Below are 21704 nucleotides of genomic sequence, written 5' to 3' on the forward strand. Positions count from 1 at the left end.
GCACCGGTTACAGGGCTTGTCATGGTTGGCATGTGGCGGCAGCTAATTCACTGAGGCAAGACTTGAGTTATCCTAAAGTTTATTTTTAACTGTGAAATCCACGTTTTTAATACACTCGGATATTAACTGTAAGCAGTGATCGTGTCTGTATGTGGATTTCACTTCATGCTGCTAATAAAACACATTTTTTCGGGATCCCACACGCGGACACGATTCAGTTAACGTGTGTCCATTGACAGGTTAAATGAATGACTACATAAACACAGCAGATCGGTTTAAAACATGCGTCCATACACGCCATGACTGAGACGGCCTGCTTTTACAGAAGCAGCTCTGGGACTCCGGCACCGCATGGCACCGCACGACGCTTAATCCAGCGGAGCCGAGCCAGCAGTGCAGCTAAAGAGATTTTTTCCAGATCAGTTTTTCTTCCCTTTTTTGTCCAAAATCTTAGTTCATTTTTGTATTAATACTCATTATAAAGTGCACCAGACCAATACATTTGGCTGTTCAAAATCACTTTGGGTTTGGACTCTGGGCTAAGCCCCGAATGTATTGTAATCCTGGCAATGCCTCTGGTTGTTGTTATTATTATAGGTGTTTGGCAGGTTTTCAGACAAAATAGTAAGCTGATCATATGGTTATTTGTAAAACAACAGACAGACATTGTTTGTTTGGGATTTCAACATGTGTTACTGGTATTTTAGACATATGCGGTGCCCTCCATGAACACGATCTGGTCACCATTGACGAGTCATGGTCCAGCCTTTCTAGTGCCTAGTTTCTATCCCTTCTGACCTTGCTTTTCAAAGAATTGCAATTTCCGAGTTGTAAGTAGGCCTATAATCCAATTGCTTCCATTCAGCAAAACATCCGCTGCCTGCTACGACCTGAGCGGTGTTACTACAGCAAATATTTTTCCCAACAGACATCTGAAACTGCTTTGAAAAGCCTGTGTGAGTGACAAGGGAACGTTGTCTCGCAGAGAGTTCGCTCAAAGGCCCAGCTGGAGATAAGACATTGTACCGATACAGATGCCGGGGTGCTTGTCACCTATACTGCTTATTGCAGGGTGCTTTTCAGGGAGCAAATCTCATATTCTCAGTATATAACCCTGGATCACTTAGTTATTAATGGACACCAAATGAGCACGATTGGTCGAATGGCCTCCTCTCGTCTGTAAACTTTCTTATGTTCTTATAATAAATCATAATAATAATCAAGTTTTTTTTCTAATTTCTGAATTCAGAGTACCGAACATAGACACCGAATTACATGACAATAAACAATAAGGGTGAATCGTTTTCTTTTCGGTGTTAAATTGTGTTGTGTACTGTTCCAGGAGAAGAATCAAAAATGCGAACAAGACACAATAGCATTATTATAATTTGTAGTAGTAGTAGTAGTAGTAGCAGTAATATTATTTTAAACAGCCTGCATGTACAAAATGTACTTCCTTTAATTGTAACATGACTTAAAACCACATGCTTGTAAAATGATACCCACAATCTGTATACAATTGTGCTGTTGCTTTATCCCGGCTGGTCCCCTGCAGTGCCTTTGTCTTCCAGCAAGAGAAGAGGGAACGGTCACCATTAGCAACCCAAAGTTGTTTGTACACTTTCTCCACTCCAACAAGAATCTGTATCTCCCCCCTTCCTTTCCTTCCTCCCTTCATTCTTTTCTTAATTCCTTTCTGCAGAGACCCGGCGAAATGGCTCTTGCGGTCATGAAAAGACCAGTCTCGCATACAGGGATCCTATCCAAACTCCCTGAGATACAGCACCCCCTGGCAAGACTTGGGGATCCCGACTCTTTCTCCGTGGATGGCTTTGCCACTCAGGGTGCCACAGGACGCAGGGATGTGCAGTCTGCCTGCTGGGACCGAACACAGAGAAGAATTAGGGTGGAAAAGGAGTGTCACCCCTTGCTGGAGGACATCGTGAAAAAATATAAATTTAAGAAGCTGGACAGCTGGAAAAAGGTGGATCAGTGGATAAATTTGGGTGAGTCTCCTCCTGTGTCCAATTATCTCTTTAGTGGTAATAAGGAGAAATGAAACACAGCTCTAACTGAGTTTGGAGGATACAGAAAGTCTATGAGACTAGCATTGAATACTAGTTTATGCAGTGTAAAGTTGTGTATTAGCAGTACAGGGGGCTAGGTTTAGTATCTTTCCTGCTGCATTGAGGTATGCATGCCCTATATTTTAAGGAGCCCTCCTATACTTAGGTGACAGAAAATGGTCGGATGGTGGAAGTGTGACACAAGGTGGAAGTCTTACCTCTTGCCGGCCTGCAACCCACACTCAGCTGCAGATTGAGGAGGTAAGAGCTGGGCAACAATGCCATCTGTTTACCTGAGTGTCACCTTTGTTTATAGTTTGTTCTATGCTATGTGAATGGCCTTCACTGCGTTCAGTACAGTGAGGGAAAAAAGTATTTGATCCCCTGCTGATTTTGTACGTTTGCCCACTGACAAAGAAATGATCAGTCTATAATTTTAATGGTAGGTGTATTTTAACAGTGAGAGACAGAATAACAACAACAAAATCCAGAAAAACGCATTTCAAAAAAGTTATAAATTGATTTGCATGTTAATGAGGGAAATAAGTATTTGATCCCCTATCAATCAGCAAGATTTCTGGCTCCCAGGTGTCTTTTATACAGGTAATGAGCTGAGATTAGGAGCACTCTCTTAAAGGGAGAGCTCCTAATCTCAGCTCGTTAACTGTATAAAAGACACCTGTCCAAAGAAGCAATCAATCAATCTGATTCCAAACTCTCCACCATGGCCAAGACCAAAGAGCTGTCCAAGGATGTCGGGGACAAGATTGTAGACCTACACAAGGCTGGAATGGGCTACAAGACCATCGCCAAGCAGCTTGGTGAGAAGGTGACAACGGTTGGTGCGATTATTCGCAAATGGAAAAAACACAAAATAACTGTCAGTCTCCCTCGGTCTGGGGCTCCATGCAAGATCTCACCTTGTGGAGTTTCAATGATCATGAGAACGGTGAGGAATCAGCCCAGAACTACACGGGAGGATCTTGTTAATGATCTCAAGGCAGCTGGGACCATAGTCACCAAGAAAACAATTGGTAACACACTACGCCGTGAAGGACTGAAATCCTGCAGCACCCGCAAGGTCCCCCTGCTCAAGAAAGCACATGTACAGGCCCGTCTGAAGTTTGCCAAAGAACATCTGAATGATTCAGAGGAGAACTGGGTGAAAGTGTTGTGGTCAGATGAGACCAAAATCGAGCTCTTTGGCATCAACTCAACTCTCCGTGTTTGGAGGAGGAGGAATGACCCCAAGAACACCATCCCCACCGTCAAACATGGAGGTGGAAACATTATGCTTTGGGGGTGTTTTTCTGCTAAGGGGACAGGACAACTGCACCGCATCAAAGGGACGATGGACGGGGCCATGTACCGTCAAATCTTGGGTGAGAACCTCCTTCCCTCAGCCAGGGCATTGAAAATGGGTCGTGGATGGGTATTCCAGGATGACAATGACCCAAAACACACAGCCAAGGCAACAAAGGAGTGGCTCAAGAAGAAGCACATTAAGGTCCTGGAGTGGCCTAGCCAGTCTCCAGACCTTAATCCCATAGAAAATCTGTGGAGGGAGCTGAAGGTTCGAGTTGCCAAACGTCAGTCTCGAAACCTTAATGACTTGGAGAGGATCTGCAAAGAGGAGTGGGACAAAATCCCTCCTGAGATGTGTGCAAACCTGGTGGCCATCTACAAGAAACGTCTGACCTCTGTGATTGCCAACAAGGGTTTTGCCACCAAGTACTAAGTCGAAGGGGTCAAATAATTATTTCCCTCATTAACATGCAAATCAATTCATAACTTTTTTGAAATGCGTTTTTCTGGATTTTTTTGTTGTTATTCTGTCTCTCACGGCTAAAATACACCTACCATTAAAATTATAGACTGATCATTTCTTTGTCAGTGGGCAAATACTTTTTTCCCCCACTGTAGATAGGGGTTGTGCGTCCTTTATAAGTCATAATTACAAAAGCTCTCGGTGAAATTTCCTATGTGAATAAAACCTCCTTCTATAACCTTTGCACAGTGGTCAATGCACTGGGAGAAATCACTAATCACAGAAAGCTGGGGATTAGAATTATTAAATACATTTGTTTATTTTTTCTTATCTTTGACAATGCTGATAACAGTCTTGCATTATTTCTACATTTATGTGGCAATGCCCTCACTGAAAATACTTTTATCATCAGAACTAATTCAGTCTTATCTCTGTTTTTGCTGATATCAGAGCTGCTGTGCCTGATTTGAGTGTATCTGCAAAATAAATTAAAATCTCTTGTGCAATGTATCAGACGAAAAGGAACAGATGCCAGGAAGAATGGCAGAATTAGCACATTCAATTTAACACCCTGAATATTTTAAAAGTTCTGTCTCATGCATTTCTTTCAGAATTGTCTATTCATGTATTGTGTTTTTCTCTGAAGCTGGAACTCCTTCTCAGTGATAAGATCAAATCAGGTGGATTTTACACTTTAAAAAGACTGTTCATGTCTAATGATCCAACAGGCAAAGGAAATGTATCCAGGTATTTCAGTTTTTAATAAATTATTATTATTGTTGTTGTTGATGATGTTGTTTTCTGTAGCTGTGCATATTCCTTTCAAGCATTTTAGTTCAGCTGAATGATTGAATACAAAAATGCATTGACTGAAATTCTTATTCCATCTGTTTGTGTTGTTTTATTTCAGGGATGTCCTTCTTGTTATCCTGACAAAGTTTTTGGGGAGATTTATCAGTAGAAAAGAATTCTCTTCTCTTTTAGGCAGGTAAGTTGTAGATGGGACACCTCTACATTTCAAAAGTGTAAATTACCTTCTGAAGCATAAATAACAGAAATGTATTTTGTAAAAAGATTATACTAGAATGTCTTTTAAGAAAATGGCCTTGGGGTTTACATTTTGCTCTGGGTACCAGGGAAGTGGGTTACTGCACTTTTGTAATGATTGTGTAAACTGTAATTCAACCTCGATAAGGGCGTCTGCCAAGCAATAAAATAAATATAAAATGACAATGCCCCGAAGTCCACCAAATGTTGATACAAAGAAAGGAAGATAAATGATTCACCCAGACGTTTTTGAATACATCTCTTTGCAGTGAATCCACCCTATAAATCCATGCTTACAGAACACATGTTGTATGTAGTATGATGTCATGTTTATTCTTGTTTGTTTTAGATTAAACTTGGCAGAGAAAAGCACCGTCCCCTTTGACAACTTCTGTCGCTGCGTAGGAAAACGGCAGAGTGGAAACGAGGTTGAAAGGAATGCTCCGATAAAAAGAACGCAGGACACTAAAAAGAAAAACGCAATCCAAGCTCATTTAGCACTCAGGAAATTAGCCAAGGAAAGGTACTGGAATTCACCATCTGTCTTTGTATAACAGGCTATTGAGTTTCTACAGAACAATACAAGATAAGTAAAATAGACGTTTTATACTTTGCAGGAGGTCTATATATATATTACTATTAAGGTGTGGTTGCTTTCCTGTACACAGAGAAGAACCTTGATCTCACGCTACATAGAGAAGTGAGCGGTTATGACAAATGGCTTGCTAGCAGATGGTTTGTCAGTTAAGGCCCAGCTCTATGTATTACCCAGATAAGGTTTCTTGGCCTCCTTATGTTTTGTATTTTGGATGAGATATAAAACCAAGGACTTATTGTAAGTCACTCTTCATCAGCAGTTGTGCCCTCCCTAATATTTTCAGCAGCGTTGGGTAAAAATGTCTGCTAAATGAGTAATTACATAATTATTAAGTATTCCCTCTGAATATTCTGCCAGCAGTGCAGTCCATTTTTCATTCCAGCCCATGCGTGTGGCAGTGTTTGACCTTGCTTTCCCATGCACTTAATAATGGCACAACTAGTTCAAACTGAATCAAAGCACAGGCCAGATATACATTTCCTTCTTCTTTCCTTTTCAACTTGCTTCCTTCTCCTTAAGGAGGTAGTGCGTGTGTTTTACAGAACTGAAGTCATTAACTGCGTAGCACGTTCCATGCTTCGATGAGGTGGCACTCACAGGAAGCATAACGAAATGCTCTTTTGTGCAGGAAGCTTTTTGGCTGCCTAACAGAAAGCATACAAATATCTTGGATACTCCGCATGAGCTTAATTTTGTATTTGGTGGACAAGCTCCTACAATTATACCTCTGTGAATAGAAGCATTGCCATGGCATTCAGGAGCAATTTTGATATGTACGTGATGTGTGCCTGCTTTCTCAAGAGCGGCTAATGCATAATTCTTCGAAGTGTGTCAAGATTATTTTAAGTCAGTTTGCTTCTCCCTTGTAGCAGTCTATTTATCATGTAAGTTTAACAGTGCGAAATAAGGCAATGGTAGTAATTGTGCTTTTACATCCCCAGGCCATTTGAAATGCGCAGTTTATTTGATGAGAAGGAGGAAGCTCCACTACAGCCATCAGACTTGAGAAGAGTTCTGTGTCAGCTGGGGATACAAACATGCAATGAGGAATTTGACAAACTCTGGAAAAGGTAGATCAGTTCACGTTTCGTTTGCACCCATTTTCTATTGTGCATTTCAACACAAAGACGTCATATAACAGTTTTAAAATTCACGTCAACACTGAAAGCCATAGTTGCAAATATAAGTCCAGCATCTGTGGGATATTATGACGATGATTATTTATTTAATCGTCTTAATAATATTGGTACACCGCCACATAAGGATATCTAAAAACATTTAGTTTAGTTTCCTATCCATTTCATTCAGCATCTGTGTGCTGACAGATGAAATGGTGACAGCTCAGTTTATTATTCAAGATTGAAAAGCCCTTTCAGGGGACAAATGGTATGTCTCCTATCATATGCTTTGCAAATTCATCACATTATCCCAGTGGAGGAAACATCATGTATCTGGTTCGTTCAAACCAACTCTTTTGAAACATCTATCTACCAAGCCAACCATCTATCTATCTGTCTATCTATCTATCTATCTATCTATCTATCTATCTATCTATCTAGTCTCTTAACATTACCCATCCTTCTTGATTAAGGTATCACAAAGAAGGAGGGATTGCCATCACTGTAGAGAGTCTAATGAAGACTCTAGGGTCTGAAGCCCCAAGTCCTGCTAAGGAACGGAGGAGTCGTCTGCTCTCATCTCTCAGCAGGATGTCCAGTGCTTCCCTGCCTCGGGACGGGCCAAGTAAGAGATACGTCTCCTCTGGGGGAACCGCCAGCCCATTCAGTCTGACCATTCAATTAGAATTAAGTAGTTCATTTTAACATTATGTATTTGCCAAAGCCAGTGCTAGCAGAAAATGTGCATTAAATATTTACATGAATTAGTTGCCTGTTGTCAGTTTTTGTTAGCGTACTGTGCTTACTGTGAGGAACTCGGCAGGAAATCAAGACTGACCTTGACCCGAAGCTGTCTTTTTCAGTTGCCCCTACATTGTTATCTCTTTTTGGATATTCAGAATCTGAATATTAACTCTGTCAAGTTTTCAGATGGTTGGATTCATGTTTTGAGCCATCACAGGCGCAGAACGTGTGGTTCTGTGAGGACAACAAATCTACACTAAAATTCCTTCCCTGGAAACATATAGAACTGCTTGGTTAGTAAGTGAGGGAATAACACAGAGTCAAGTTCTTATCAAACAAAGCTTTGCTCCAAAGGAGGATGTTAAACGTTTGATTAAAAAAAAGAACATCAAACACACTTCATCTATCTCATAATACAGAACTTGCAGGTGAAAGGCCTTCAAAATCCCAGCAGGAGAGAGATCTTTCACTGCATGTGGAGAAGTGGCTTAAGGAGAAATTCACCGAGGGATACAAGGACATGATGGTCGAGTTTCGGCGCTTTGATCCAAAGAACTCCAGAAAGGTATTCTGGTGCCTCTGCCGGCCTAGTTCTCCTTTGAACATGAGTAGTCTAAGGATCTAAAGATTGTTTTAATTATTTTGTATTCCTTTCTGAGTTGTTCTTTTGTCTTTCAACATGGTGTCTGGCATTGTTTATTTATCAGCCTGCACAGCTGTCTTCCCTTATAAAAGACTACTGTACAAAACTGTGGTACAAACACAGTAAAGCCTTGGAAAGCAAAGTGAAATAATGAGAAAGCACGGAGAGATAAAGTACATCATGATATAAACTATGCAAAACCATGGGAAAACAAAGGGTATGCGGGGTAAAACTATGGGAACTATGGGAACTATGGGAACTTCTAATGAAAGCTTATTTCAATGTTCTGAGAAGTGCAGTGTTTATATTCAGAGTATTGCAAATGTGGACTCTCGTCAAAATGGTTAGGGTTATACAGATTTAACCCTGTATTTGAGCAGGTATCCAGAGAAGACTTCTTGCAGGTTTTGGGGAGGTTCCATCTTCACTTGAAGCAGGACCAGCTCAGCCTCTTCCTGGCACGCTGCGGCCTGGACGACACCTCCCCTGATGTCAACTACGAGGACTTTCTGCTTCAGTACCAGGACAGAACTGACAGGGGAATGATGGGCAGGGTCCTTGCTCATCCACATCACAGGTTAGACCAGGGCTGTCCAAACCCAGTCCTGAAGGCCAGTAGGATGAAATATAGTAGCTATTCTTGTAACTAGTGTATTGGCTACAATGAGTTAATGTCCTTTGTGCAACAATCTTATTTAGTTTTTTTAATATGTTTTCTTCAAATTTTCCCTAGATAATCAATTTGGAAGAATGCTAATTTTCACCATTTACGTTTTTTCTTTCTCTTTTTAAATTAGTAATTAAGATCACAACTGGGAAAAACATGAGAACATAATGTGTCTGAGATCTGGTCAGCCCAGGGTTAGACCATAAACGAATGAACCACTACATTTTATTTTTTATTTTTTAAAGAATGACTATCAATTCTGGAGTGGGAGTCTTCGGTTCCAATTCTGCGATTGAAGGCTAAAACAAAGGAGTAAACAAATCCTGGGGGGAAAATAAAGAACATATAAGATTTTATTCAGAGTAAGCCATAATATGTGCTGTACTGCTGCCATCTACTGGTAAAAGTCTAACACAACACAAAGACAAAATATCTAAGCAAGCACAAACGGTGGCTCTGGAATATGCAAATGATGCAGCACTGATGAACTTGAATGTGTATGTCTTTAAGAAGTAAAGTATTATCTTAATTATAATTATTATGCTTTATTTTGCTTAGAAATGTGCCTGTGATGGTGTAATTATCCCTCTGACTTTCATCAAGTGTCATCAGTTGGTTTACTGCAATCCCCCCGCCTTCCCAAATAAAACATCACTTTTAGGCTGCACTTTAATCTCTAGCACAGTAATAAATATGTCTTTTCCAATCTTTTTATGGCAACTGAAGCAAAACGTTCCACAAAAAATCACAATATCTCTTACAAGGGGAACAAAAGTGCAAAACTGGTAAACATTACAGTACCCCCTCCACACAAACACTCATACACACACCCACACACTTACTCCCACAAGGAAGACTGTGTACAAAAATGCTGTTGTTTTATTCAGGTTTAACCATGTGAGGAGCCTGAGTGATTATTCTACACTTTCTGCTCTGGAGGCAAAGCTCTTAAACATGCTGCAGACAGACTTCCTTTCCCTGCTGCATGAATTTCAGTAAGAGTTTTCTTGAGTCTCAGCTGTACCTGAAGGAGGGAATGAGTGGCATTAGAATGTGTTATGTTAAAATGCCTGATACATGAATACATATGTATATATAAATCATTTAAAATAATGTTTTATATGGAGCTCAATCAAACAGTAGAAAATGAGCAGTTTTGTTAATTATAATACTGGACCTTTGTTGTGTATAAACTATAAATATAGTATCTGAAATCTTCTCAAAATCTTTTTCCAATTTATATTTCTATCCCCTCAGCAAAATGGACACAGGAAAACTGGACACCGTGAACCAACAGCAATTTAGATCAGCTATCGAGAGGAGGTACTGTGATGGAACTGCATCATTTTATGAATTTCTTACTTAGATTTAGAATAAAGCTACATTTATTCAGCATTTACTGGAGTTTTCTAAACACATAATCCAGGTGGACTGGAAAGGACAAGGGAAATGACCTAGGACTATTCCTTTGACTGCTGTTAATACCATTACTCTGACTACTACGTGTCATCTCCTCCTGTCCAAAGATTTTCCATGAAAATGACAGGTGAAGAATTTGAATGTTTGCTGGAGAAAGCACCTCTTGACAAACATGGAAACATAAGATACTTGGAATTCCTGAACATTTTCAACATGAGGTAAGAACTTCCATAATAAAAATGAACAACTATCAAAAGTGATCGTTCAATAATAATAAACAAATTTAAATATGGAAAGAACGGCAATTACAATAACAACAGTAAATAGATAGTGACGAGTGAAGACTTTTCAAAGCTTTAACTGACCACCTATTCGCTGCATTGATTCCATTTCTACATGGATTATAAACATAATGAATCTCTTATTTTCCCCCTTCCTTTTGGAATGATTCACAGTAGAGATGTGAGCAGTGTCTTAGATGATGGAAGAACGGTTGTGACCCATTTTAGCAGGAAACCCCACAATACTGACCAGAGAAAGAGCTTCACAGAGGGAACAAGAACCAATCTCCAGGTGTCAGCCACTTACAAGTGTATTCTTCATTGAGGGTGTTTAGGGTGATGTTAATTACACTCATATATTAAGTATAATTTCCTATTTCATGCACAATCTTTAACAGCTGACTAAGAAAATTAAGGACCTTGTGAAAGACAACTATGAAGAAGTCGAGAAAGCCTTCAATGACCTTGACGAGATGAACACAGGACGGCTTTCCCAAGACACCCTGTATCAGCTCCTGAAACGGTACCTGCTCTAATGTGACGAAATATGCAAAAGCTTCAATATCTCAAACACAGTAATTGTTATAGAGTATGTGATATAAATGAATGATAACAATTGGCAAGTGTCAAATGCTTGAATTCTGCAGATTTCCAGTGCATCCTCCCATCTCCAGGGCAGAAGTTGGGCAGCTCTGGAAGACTCTGATAAGGAACCAAGATGACACACTAGACTTCCTTCACTTCGTCCGCCATTTTGTTTTCTCGCGGTCCTCGGCCTGCTTCCAAAATTCCAAAAGAGTGCCTCCATTGAAAGGGGACAGTGACTTCCTGATCAGATCCCGGAAACTAAACTCAGACACAGAGATAACTATGGATCATCTTTGTGCACAGGTACTCTCTGTTCCGTGAGTGACATACCAGGTAGGCCACGAGGAATCAAAGGCTGGGCTCAGATGTGTTTTTTGATGGGTTTGTTGCAGGTTCAGCTTCTGCTTGATGATCTTCGGACGCAGTTCCAGGAACTAGACCCAGACGGTTCAGGAACTGTTACTCAAGAGGAATTTCAAGATGTACTGACTGACCTTTGCCGAGAGTTAACGGCCACCCAATGCAAAGCTATTGCCTCGAAGTTCAGCTGTAGGGGAAACAGGTGTGAGGGCTTTATTTCAAATTGACTATCCGTGCACTGTGCAATGAAGCATGTTTAATTAAGAAGTGAATTAACTTTCGATGCTAATGAGAAAAACAAAACAACTGAATAATGTTAATTAACAGGATACCTTTTACTTTTCATCAGTTCCATTGTATATACATTTATGTAGGATTAACAATTGTATGAAAGGAAATATGTAATTTCTTCATTCTATACCACCATGAAGCATGATAATCTGTTTTGGGATGGGTTTCATGTTACTCTTTGTTTCTCTTTTTCTTTAAAGGACTTCATATGTAGATTTTCTTCATCCATTTGAAGAGCAAAAACAAGACTTCAAAGTTTCTCCCTCCAAAGCTGTAACCCAGAGGCCAGAGACCCATCTCCCAGTTTACAGTGAGACCACCCTGAAGGGTTTAAACGGCATCACGGAGCAGCTGCGCCGGAAGGTACATCACCACAGTAATAATTTGTCTTAATTTGTTCTTGGGAAAACAGATTACATAACTGTAGGTTTCAGCAAAACACTCCAAATGCTTTGTTTTGTAAGCAGACCTTATTTGATTAGCAAATATTCATGGTTAAGAGAGGTGCTGTGTCTGGAGACATATCTCCCATGTCTGACTTCAAATCTGTGTGTTTGTTGCTCTATCTAACTTCTGAATCAATAATACTTTCCTTCTGAAGCCAAATGTGGTCGAATTTAGTTCCCTTCCCCTGGAAAATACGTCTCTGCTTGCCAAAATCTAATGTCACGTTTTCTGTGCTAGTAAACTAACAAGGTAAGTTTGAAAGCTTTTTGCTCAGGGGCAAAGTGCAGTCGATGAAGACTTTTGGAGGTGTAGAGCCATTTCAAATCAAAAGCACACTCTCTCAGTCAATACAAATATATACTTTATGTATTGCATTTTAAAAAGGCTGATGTTTCAGCCTAGCATTTGGCCTCTGTCAGAGAACTGTAAAAAACAAGATTTATTTATTTGTTCCTCCACTTAAAGTTTTGTAATATATTTGGAGATTATTTATAGTTTGAATAAGTGAAGCAAATGTCTAACTAGAGCAAACACCTTGTAAAAAGTTAAGTTAATCTATTACAATCGACACATAATGGAGAATGAGTTAATTACTCTAAAGACTATTAACAGACCAACATTACACACAAAGTCATTACTGGTAACCTCTTTATTTGCTGAGAAAAATTGTAATGGAACTTAATGGAATTGAAATAATAATGGACTTTAAAACAACCATATGAGCATTTTACAAATGATTTTGAAATCAGAAATTTACAGATACAGATTATCCTACATATGATAAGTAGATCTATATGTTAAATAACAGTCATACTACTGTGTCCTCTGAAAGGTGTAGCTTATTTATACATGACAGAACATTATTATAATTATAATTATTATTAATATTGCTTAGTCTTAAAATATATGAGCATGTTTGTGTTTTATAGCTGGCTGGAGACTGGAAGTCCCTGCAAAGAGCCTGTAAGAAGCTTGACAACAGTGGCTCCGGATACCTCTTGCTGCCTGAATTCAGATCCGTGCTGAAACTCTGCAATGCTGTGCTGGACGAGGAGGAAATATATCGCCTCATGTCCCATTTTGATAAAAATATGACCGGGAAACTCAACTATGCAAAGTTCATTGATGAGACCGTGAAGAACAGTTGCCACTAAAATGGTGCCTTTCACCTAAGAAACCACAGCCACAAAAGACATCATGTACCTCAAACAGTTACGATCATAAATCATAGGTAGATCATCAAAAACCTTTCCTTTTGCAGGAAAGTAGCGCTTTCAGTCGTTAATGCATTTTTTGTTTAGTAATGCTAATTGCCAAATTGTTTTTTTCAAGAAATGAAACAAAATCTAAACTACTATTCTGCTGATTATCCTAACTCTGTGACATCCCAACTTGTGATGTTTTTCCACTGTGAAAACACACAGGTTTTCAGAGCCATGTATCTCCATTGATATTGGTCTGCTTTCATCATAGGGCTTTGCAGTGGAAAATAATAAATATATTAAGAAAAATGCCAGTCCAACATGATCTTAATCACAGTTCTTGAGTACTGTACATCTTGTTAATGAGAAAACCCCTTGAAATGCAATTGTGAGTGTTTTGTGCCTAGACCACAAATATATTACTGATTGTGTGGCTCCTTTAGCGTTGGTTCCCCCTCTGTCCGTGCATTTATTTGTGTAGCCATCACCGCAATGCTTGTAGGATAATGCTGTGGCCTGTTCATTACCTGGGTCTGCACAGGCCCTTTTGTGAAAGGTGATCCACCTGACATTACCTGACTATAAATGCCAGGTTTCTCACACAGGGGCTCCACTCTTCCCCTCTCCCCACCATCTGCACAAATTCTTATTTTAATCTGAAGCATCACGAGAGAACAACAGAATGAGAAAAAGTAAGAGAAATATTACATGCAGTTGATTTCAATTCCACAGGGGGCAAAACTGCTTATAGTACAGGCCTACCTTGGGAATTGCGAGGTGATAAGTGGAACAATAGCAGGGACTCAGTTCCACCATTTACTTCAAAGAACAGAGAGACAAGCAGTTACGGCTTTGAACACAATGTTATTTCTACTATTTTCCCCTACAGATCTTAAATCAGGTATCTTAGCTTTGTTTGTTTTTCTATATATTTTTCCCCCTGCATATTGTGTTTTTCTTTTTATAAACGATGTATCTATATAGTCTGGATAGCTAAATGAAAGTAAAATGATGCCAAAGTGAGGGTTGCAATAAGGAGAATGCCATGGCTACAGAGGCACTAGGTTATATAATGTTGTCCGTCTCTCCCAAAAGACCACATTCATAATAGCCAAGATGATTTAATCTTAGGGAAAAGTAGACTTGCCAAGAAAACTCATGACATGAGGTTTTGTAATGACCTTACATAACTGAACCGCACGGTCATTGTGACACTGAGCACTCCCTTGTGTCAACCCCCCCATTAGACAGAAATGCAATCTGCTACTTGGCAGTATCTGGATACTGATTTAGATCAGGTGTGAGTATTAAATAGACCAGGTTGTTTATTTGAATGCAAATTGCAGCGTCCTTAGATCTCCACAGCTTTGTCTGTGGAAGACTGAGAGGGTTTGTACAGTTAAGAACCTTTTCTTGTTTACTATGGAAAAAAAGGTTCAGGTATTTCATAACTGTTGCATGTATAATTAAAAATTGATTTAGAATGAGAGCTCACATATACATTTTAGACAATTTTTAGATTTTTAGTGCTAAATTGTCACTTAAATGGATAATTAATCTGCCAGAGACACACACCAAAAAAATCCCCTTTATTTCATTATTTACATTTACTTAGTACAAATTCCGCATTTGTTTAGATTCATGATCAGTTCCCATAGGGAAAATAAATGTAAAGAAACATACCCAGAAAATATAATATGAAATGCTGTAACAAATATGTTGAAAAACATGAGCAAATATATTTAAAAAGAACATTCTAAAATATATGAATGCATGTCAAATATATTTCATGCACACAACCTGTTTGATGTATATGAAATACATCAGAAATGCATTATAAGTCAATCTTTCTAAATGTGCAGTATACTACCTAGACATCCCAATATATAAATATTTCAAAATAATGTGTATGTGAGTGATATCCATCCAATCACTTTCATTGATATTTCATTTTCATTTTTATTTTAAAAAATAATTCTCCTACCTACATTGCCTAAAGAAAAAGAAGGTACATATGTATAGGCACATTGAATATTTTGCTAAATTCAAACAATACAGACTGCAAAGTAATGTCTACATATGTGAAACAAACAATAATAATACAAAAAAACAAACAGCATGAAGAAATGAAAAACAGCAAAGAAACAAATAAAATATAGTGACATAGAGTCACTATTATCCCACATGTTCATACATTTTTTTATTATAAAAAAACAAGAAATGCAATATAAAATATATTGGTTTAACAGGTTCTAATAACGGAGCCTTTACTGACAAAACACACCTTTCATCGGCCATTCAGTGAAACCGAACCTGTGTGAATTTTCAGGAATACAGAATCCCACCATTTCCATAGAATGAACCCTTGGGGGTCTTTGCTCTTCTCTCTTTATCAGATGGCCGATCATTGTTTATATGCAGCTATACATTTTTAACCTTCCATTTCCAGAAATGCCACCCCAAAGAGAAACCTCTTTTTCGATGTCATTGTGAAGAAGCAGACAATGACTAGACACTGATAGCATCCCTTCACTCTTAAATGGTCTGGTTCATTCTCTACCACTTTGGTTGTATTGTAGAGCACCATGTATAGCTCCCTGTGTCAGGATGTTGGATAGACAGAGGTTTCTGAGATCCCACATGCCCATCGATGCCTAAGGGATTATAAGTGTAATGAAGATTTACAAAGAGATATTTGTGGCAGGTTGGTGTTAATCTATATTTTCTTCAAGTTTCAGTCAATTTCTCTCTTAACTTCCGGGGACAAAAACCAAACAAACTTCCAAAACCTTGACTGAAATCTGAGTGACGAATAATATCAATTTGAGTTCAAGTTGTAGAAGAATTTCTAATATGTAATAGGTAAAGAAACTCAAGACTACAACAGTATAATGTTCATCTTTATGTAAAGAAAATACATCACTTTTAAGAAGCAGAAGTAACAGATGGAAGCTTTAAATATGTATTCTTATTTTCACTTTGCAGTTCTCAGTTAGTACTCTGCTTTTCAGGTTTAAATGTACTCTGTGTCATTGCTTGTACTATTAGGAGATTGCATCTTTTGTCCAGGGACATATTTATTTCATTGTGGCTTTAAAAATCCCGACAAATGACGTCTTAATACATGCACTCACTGTCTTTGAACATCCTACCCGCTTGATAGAAACCGGCAGACAAGTACCCTTACAATCAAGTAACCCCTTGGCACCGTATTCAGAACGGATCCTGATAGTGGGAATCTCAGGAAAATGATGTATCACAGTGTGGCTGTAGTTCACTGGCTGGAAGAGGAGGTGATTTCTGAATGTGAATAATTTCAAATTACATTTCATTCTCTAAGATGTTGGGCTGAAAATATTTGCCTTCGCTGCACTGTACATAATTATAGAGCTGCATTTCAGCAAGCGGCTTTAATGTCAACCAAAGAAAGGGAGAGCAGGAATCAATATGTAATTGCCACTTTGCTTCCATGATTGCCGAAATGAAAGATCAAGGAATCAGCACGGCAAATGTCAGTGTTGATTGTGACAGTCGGCCCTTGAGAGGTAGTAATTTGAATCTCAATGTCTGACTAGGACAGGACTCTTTTGTGATGCAGTTCACAATGGCACTTTATTAGTAGTCACTTCAGAAGGGGCTCATTTACAAGACTAGCTATAAAAGCCTCCCCAAAAGCCACATTAATTTTACTAGACTGGTAGAGTAGCGGTATTGGCTGTAACCATCAGTATTTTAACTTACTACAGAAACTATGAATGCGTTCTCTTAGAAAACCTACTGGACGTCTTCCCTTCATGTGGAGTTGGTCTTGTTTGCTTTGTGATTTCATATTATTTTTCTTGTTTTGTAATTAATGGCAGTGGGCAGTGCTTTGCGGGGGAAACGTAGTCATTGGATTTGATGTAAAACAGACCACCCTCATGGTACTTGCTTTATCTCAAAGTATTGCATGTATTGCAGACATTCAGAGAAAGAAACAAAATTAGAAAGAAAGTGTTTTGATTTGCTCACATTTGTCTCACCTTTCAGAACAAACTATTTAAGGATATGGTGTGGATTTCTGGAATAACTTTAAAGGCGTAAATATTGGATATTGTGGATTGTATGTTGGGATTATAGTGTTTTTTGCTTGTCTCTTTCCTGTCTATAGTGTAAAGAAATGGCTGTAGTCCAGGTTGGCCTTCTGATAATTCTATTTCCAGTTGCATGGAGCTGTTCTCCACAGAAAGCCGGTAAGTCATTAAAAAACAGTAATTAAACCACTTTTCTCATTAAATTCTTAATTATTTTATATATTATTGGGATTGTCCTTTTTTTCATGGGTTCTCAATTCAGACCAAAGCGCACAATGTGTCTTGGATCATGTGAAATTTAAATCTGTCTATATTTCTCATTAGACTACGTCATGGTCTCCTGTTTTCCGAATGCCATTATTGCTAATGTCCCCGAGTGTCCCTATGGGTGGGAAATCAACCAGCTGTCCCTCGGAGGGATGTGCTACACAGGGGTCAACAGCCCTGGATATTTCCGCTTCGCGATCCCAGATCTGACACCAAAAAACAATTCATACTGTGGAACCCAGTCAGAGGTAGGGCAACATCTTCTGGTTTCTTTTTTCTCTCCCAATTGACCCTTAAGTCCTTGTTTCATCATATAAGAATAGGGCTGAGCCATGGGATTAAAAAATATATCCTTCTTTTCAGTTTCTCAGTGGCAAAGATCCCAGATACGTTTTCTACAACTCCATCATCTCTAACGACACGTCACTCACGGTGAGAAACCAGCCTGTGAACTACTCCTTCAGCTGTACCTACAAAGCCTCCTACCTGGTGAACAGCGCTATCTTCAGTCAAAGGTAAGACGGATGTCTTTCAAAGTGACACTTGAAATCCCTAGATCTCATGACACAAGCATTCTGACATAGTGACTCGCAGTGTTTATACTAAACCATTTGCTTTTTTCAGAGTGGCAACGGTTTACATCAACAACGGGAGCATAGGGTCTTTTAAATCTCAGTTGTCAATGAACGTGTTCACTGTAAGTATGCTGCTTTTCACATTTTCCAGTTAAGTATGACTTGACATAGCAGAACAAGATACTCAAGGGCACAAAAATATATTCCCTGTATCAATTGGCACCCAGGATCTATCCATTAATAAAGAATGCAATTTGAATTGGCTCCTGGTTGGATATTAAAATGGGTTTTATAAAACTACATGGTCATAGAATTCCTTTCCAATGTGACATCATACACATGCATTTCAATTGATGATTTTCAAATACAGTTTTTCTCATTCAGGCAGCCTTTTAAAACTCAAATCCCCCTTCCCGGTATATAATACAGGAGAATATTCATAACTGGATGCATTATATGTAAGCAATTGGGACAAGTGAAGTAGTGGCAAGTCAAGTGTAATCTGAGGCAATCAGATTACTTTATTTAAAGCAGAAACCTTTGAAAACCAAACAAATGGGCTGCATTTTAAATGGACAAGCATTGAATTACATTGATGATATCTGTCTTTCACTTGGGAATTCTTAATTGGCATCTGCTGGGAATGAAGAGAATGCTTTGAAGGGATTTTTTATTGTATTATTATTATGAAAGTATAACAGCCAGAAGTTATAAAGACCACTTTCCCATGTGAAATTTACAGCATCTTAAAATATTACTACTACTACTAATAATAATAATAATAATGAAAACAAATTTGAGTTTTGAAATATATTTACAAAAAAGGGAAAATAAATGTCTGATATTAGGAAAAATATAAATATTTAACAAAATCAAAACAAAAGGTGCCTGATGGACATATAAAAACACTGGAATGCTTGTTCTCAAATACATTTGATGCAATTGCTTCCTATTGTGCTGTTAATTAATACTTAAAAAACAACATCTCCACTTTTTACACCCTTGTGCTGCTTGATCTCTATCCTGGAATTGATGTACTGTATGTTCTGGAAACCCCTACGAGAGACTGTTCACTGAAAAAAAAAAAACTATTGATGAGGCTACTTGGTTTTATACCAGTTACCATTTTCTCTTTTCTTTTAAAGAATTCTAAGTTCTTGTATGTCAAGGATGCTCCGTACACAATTGATACCTCAGAGATTGGTTCTGAAGTCTTTATTGGCATAGAAGCAAAAGGACTGAGCAGCAGGTATCTTTGATCTTGTTTGTGAATTATGCTTTAAAGGAGTTGAACTGCTAAGTCAGATCAAGTCGATTTCTGTAATGAAATGTTCAGAATTGTTTGTAACCCTTACTTTCCTGTATAGACTCAAGTGCTGTCTGCAGTATACCATTTACGTGTCATAGTAAACAAGGCTGTTTAAATCATGACTGTGCTGGAAATCTAAGTGCCATACATATATATTTGTAGGTTCAAAGTTGTGATAACAAATTGCTGGGCAACTCCTTCTCCTCAATCCATAGACAAAAAGAGATGGAATCTCATTATGAACAGGTATGTTTCGTGTCTTTTAATATCATTACACATTGCCAAGGAATCTTCTATTATTTTGTTGTTTAGGCTTCCAATAAAGTCTAGTGCTGATAAATATGTTATTTTTAATTAAGTATGTTATGTTGATTTTTGGTTTTATATGCTTTTGAACATCAATATTTAAATAATATTAAAAAGGATTTATTTAAGTGTATTTTATTTACTTATATTTAATACATTTCTTCATGTGAATGTGATATCTTTGGGGGGGAAATACTTTTAAATTGGCCAATCTTTAATAAAAACAATTAGGACAATATGACAGTAGCATGTCACTTAATTAATTGAAAATACTTCAAAATATCCATCTTTAAAGAAAAAGTTAAACAGAAGTAAAAAGTAAAAAACAAATGTAATTAAAAAAACACTAATTTAATTTTTCTTTCTGCAGTTGTTCATCTGATAATACAGTCACTATCTTTGAGAATGGGAAAGACAGCAGGTCGATATTCAAATTCAATTCCTTCCGGTTTCAGCTTCTGGAGAAAGTGTCGACCGTCTGGCTTCACTGTGAAGTTCAGATCTGCGACAGCGAGAAGTCATTTTGTCAGCCAGTGAGTAATCTGAACAGACCCTAAATAAAGAAAGAAAATGTCAACTCTAGGGGTGTTTATCTTGAGTGAGGATATACCGACAGGACTACAGTTTTGAGAAATTACCAACACTGAATTTGTCTATGAGGTGAGGAAGAAAACTAAAAAAGCTCTGGTTAGTGCCAAAGAAACTTAGTTCAACCTTGGATTCTGTTATTCACATTATCCTTACTAAAAGGTGCTGAACTGTGTCTGACTACACACTTTCTGTAGGGATTAAGTAGTATGATACATATTTAGTAGTGGGCATACTGCACGGTATGCCAGAAAATGAAACATTTGGTGTGGCAGGTCTGCAATCCTTCCTTAACATACCCAGCAAGCAACACTGTCTTTGATTCCCTTCTTCCAAATCTCCTCCATCATGAGTCTCCACACCTCCATCTCTAGCTATTCCATACAGAGCGTTGCACACCTACTGAAAGGAAGATTCACCTCCTCTTGGAAGCATCAAATATTTAGTTGTTTTCTCCCTTTCAGACTGGTCCTTGCAATGTAAGAAGTCAGCAGACTGAACCAAGTGGAGGCATATTAACTACAGAGTTCCAAGTTAAAGGTAAGCTTTTAAAAATGAAATGTTAACCTTGACAACCATGTATGCCATGAACAGTAAGGAAAAGTACGCAATCAAAAAGGTGAAAAAAGGGGGAGTGAGCACTATTACAGGTTTATATTACACATGCCCCGGGTTAACTAGCAATACCATATGTATTACATTTAATCTCAGTACCATCTCTCGGTAAATACTGCAGTTGACATATTAATGTTTTGAGTGAAAAATGATTCTATGTAGTTTTATAGTAATGGTGTAGAGAGGTAATAAACAATTGAACAATGCTTACATTTTTATTTTTTATGTCACAGCTGTTGGCTCCTCGAGTAACAGAAGCCTAGCTGGTAAGTATGGTACTTTAATCAAAGTTTCTACAAATGGTTGATACCTAATGTAATATAAAATATATATTTTTTCTTCCTTTCCAGATGCCTCATATTGCATCCTTGTCATTTTCACCATGAACACACTCCTAAAATACCTTCAATCTCCTATAATATAACAATGGAAATGTGAAGTGCTTTGTGCTTAATTCTTCACTGCTAGTTCACTTTTTAATCTAATTGAAATATTCCAATAGCTCTGAACAAATTTCTACAGATGTTGAAGTTAAGGAAGGGTTTTTCTCAGGGAGTTTTTTTTTTCTATAAGGACTCTCTTTGTAACCTTATACCTTACAGTCCAGACAATTTATTCTGAAAGAGCCTGTTTTTGTCCAAATGTTAAACTTCAAAAACTATGGGTTTTCATATATTAAATTCTAAAGCCTGCCTAGTTCATTTTGTTGGGGGACGGGACGGACGGACTTAC

At 38.2% G+C, this 21704-nt stretch overlaps 2 protein-coding genes across 4 annotated transcripts; both read left to right on the forward strand.

Moving 5' to 3' along the window:
* The first annotated feature begins 1633 nt into the window (after positions 1-1633).
* Positions 1634-13520, forward strand: LOC136716013 (EF-hand calcium-binding domain-containing protein 6). Of its 2 annotated transcripts, none has more exons than XM_066693485.1 (18): positions 1634-2006; positions 2215-2327; positions 4481-4581; positions 4745-4822; positions 5231-5404; positions 6421-6549; positions 7071-7222; positions 7761-7906; positions 8365-8561; positions 9539-9646; positions 9909-9974; positions 10178-10288; positions 10526-10643; positions 10750-10874; positions 10999-11242; positions 11332-11501; positions 11791-11953; positions 12967-13520. In XM_066693485.1, exons 1-18 carry the CDS (start codon positions 1715-1717, stop codon positions 13189-13191), a joined length of 2712 nt encoding a protein of 903 aa, XP_066549582.1. In that variant the 5' UTR covers positions 1634-1714; the 3' UTR covers positions 13192-13520. The 2 variants fall into 2 exon arrangements, with proteins under 2 accessions (XP_066549582.1, XP_066549583.1); XM_066693486.1 differs by having other exon boundaries at positions 1635-2006; positions 2233-2327; positions 12967-13519.
* A 1356-nt stretch (positions 13521-14876) lies between these two features.
* Positions 14877-21664, forward strand: tectb (tectorin beta). Of its 2 annotated transcripts, XM_066693487.1 has the most exons (11): positions 14877-17162; positions 17390-17471; positions 17637-17827; positions 17943-18094; positions 18204-18276; positions 19300-19403; positions 19626-19709; positions 20140-20302; positions 20822-20897; positions 21206-21238; positions 21323-21664. In XM_066693487.1, exons 1-11 carry the CDS (start codon positions 17160-17162, stop codon positions 21394-21396), a joined length of 1035 nt encoding a protein of 344 aa, XP_066549584.1. In that variant the 5' UTR covers positions 14877-17159; the 3' UTR covers positions 21397-21664. The 2 variants fall into 2 exon arrangements, with proteins under 2 accessions (XP_066549584.1, XP_066549585.1); XM_066693488.1 differs by having other exon boundaries at positions 14877-17471.
* The last annotated feature ends 40 nt before the right edge of the window (positions 21665-21704 follow it).

The sequence above is a fragment of the Amia ocellicauda genome, chromosome 20, assembly GCF_036373705.1.
Source record: "Amia ocellicauda isolate fAmiCal2 chromosome 20, fAmiCal2.hap1, whole genome shotgun sequence".
NCBI classification, from domain to species: domain Eukaryota; kingdom Metazoa; phylum Chordata; class Actinopteri; order Amiiformes; family Amiidae; genus Amia; species Amia ocellicauda.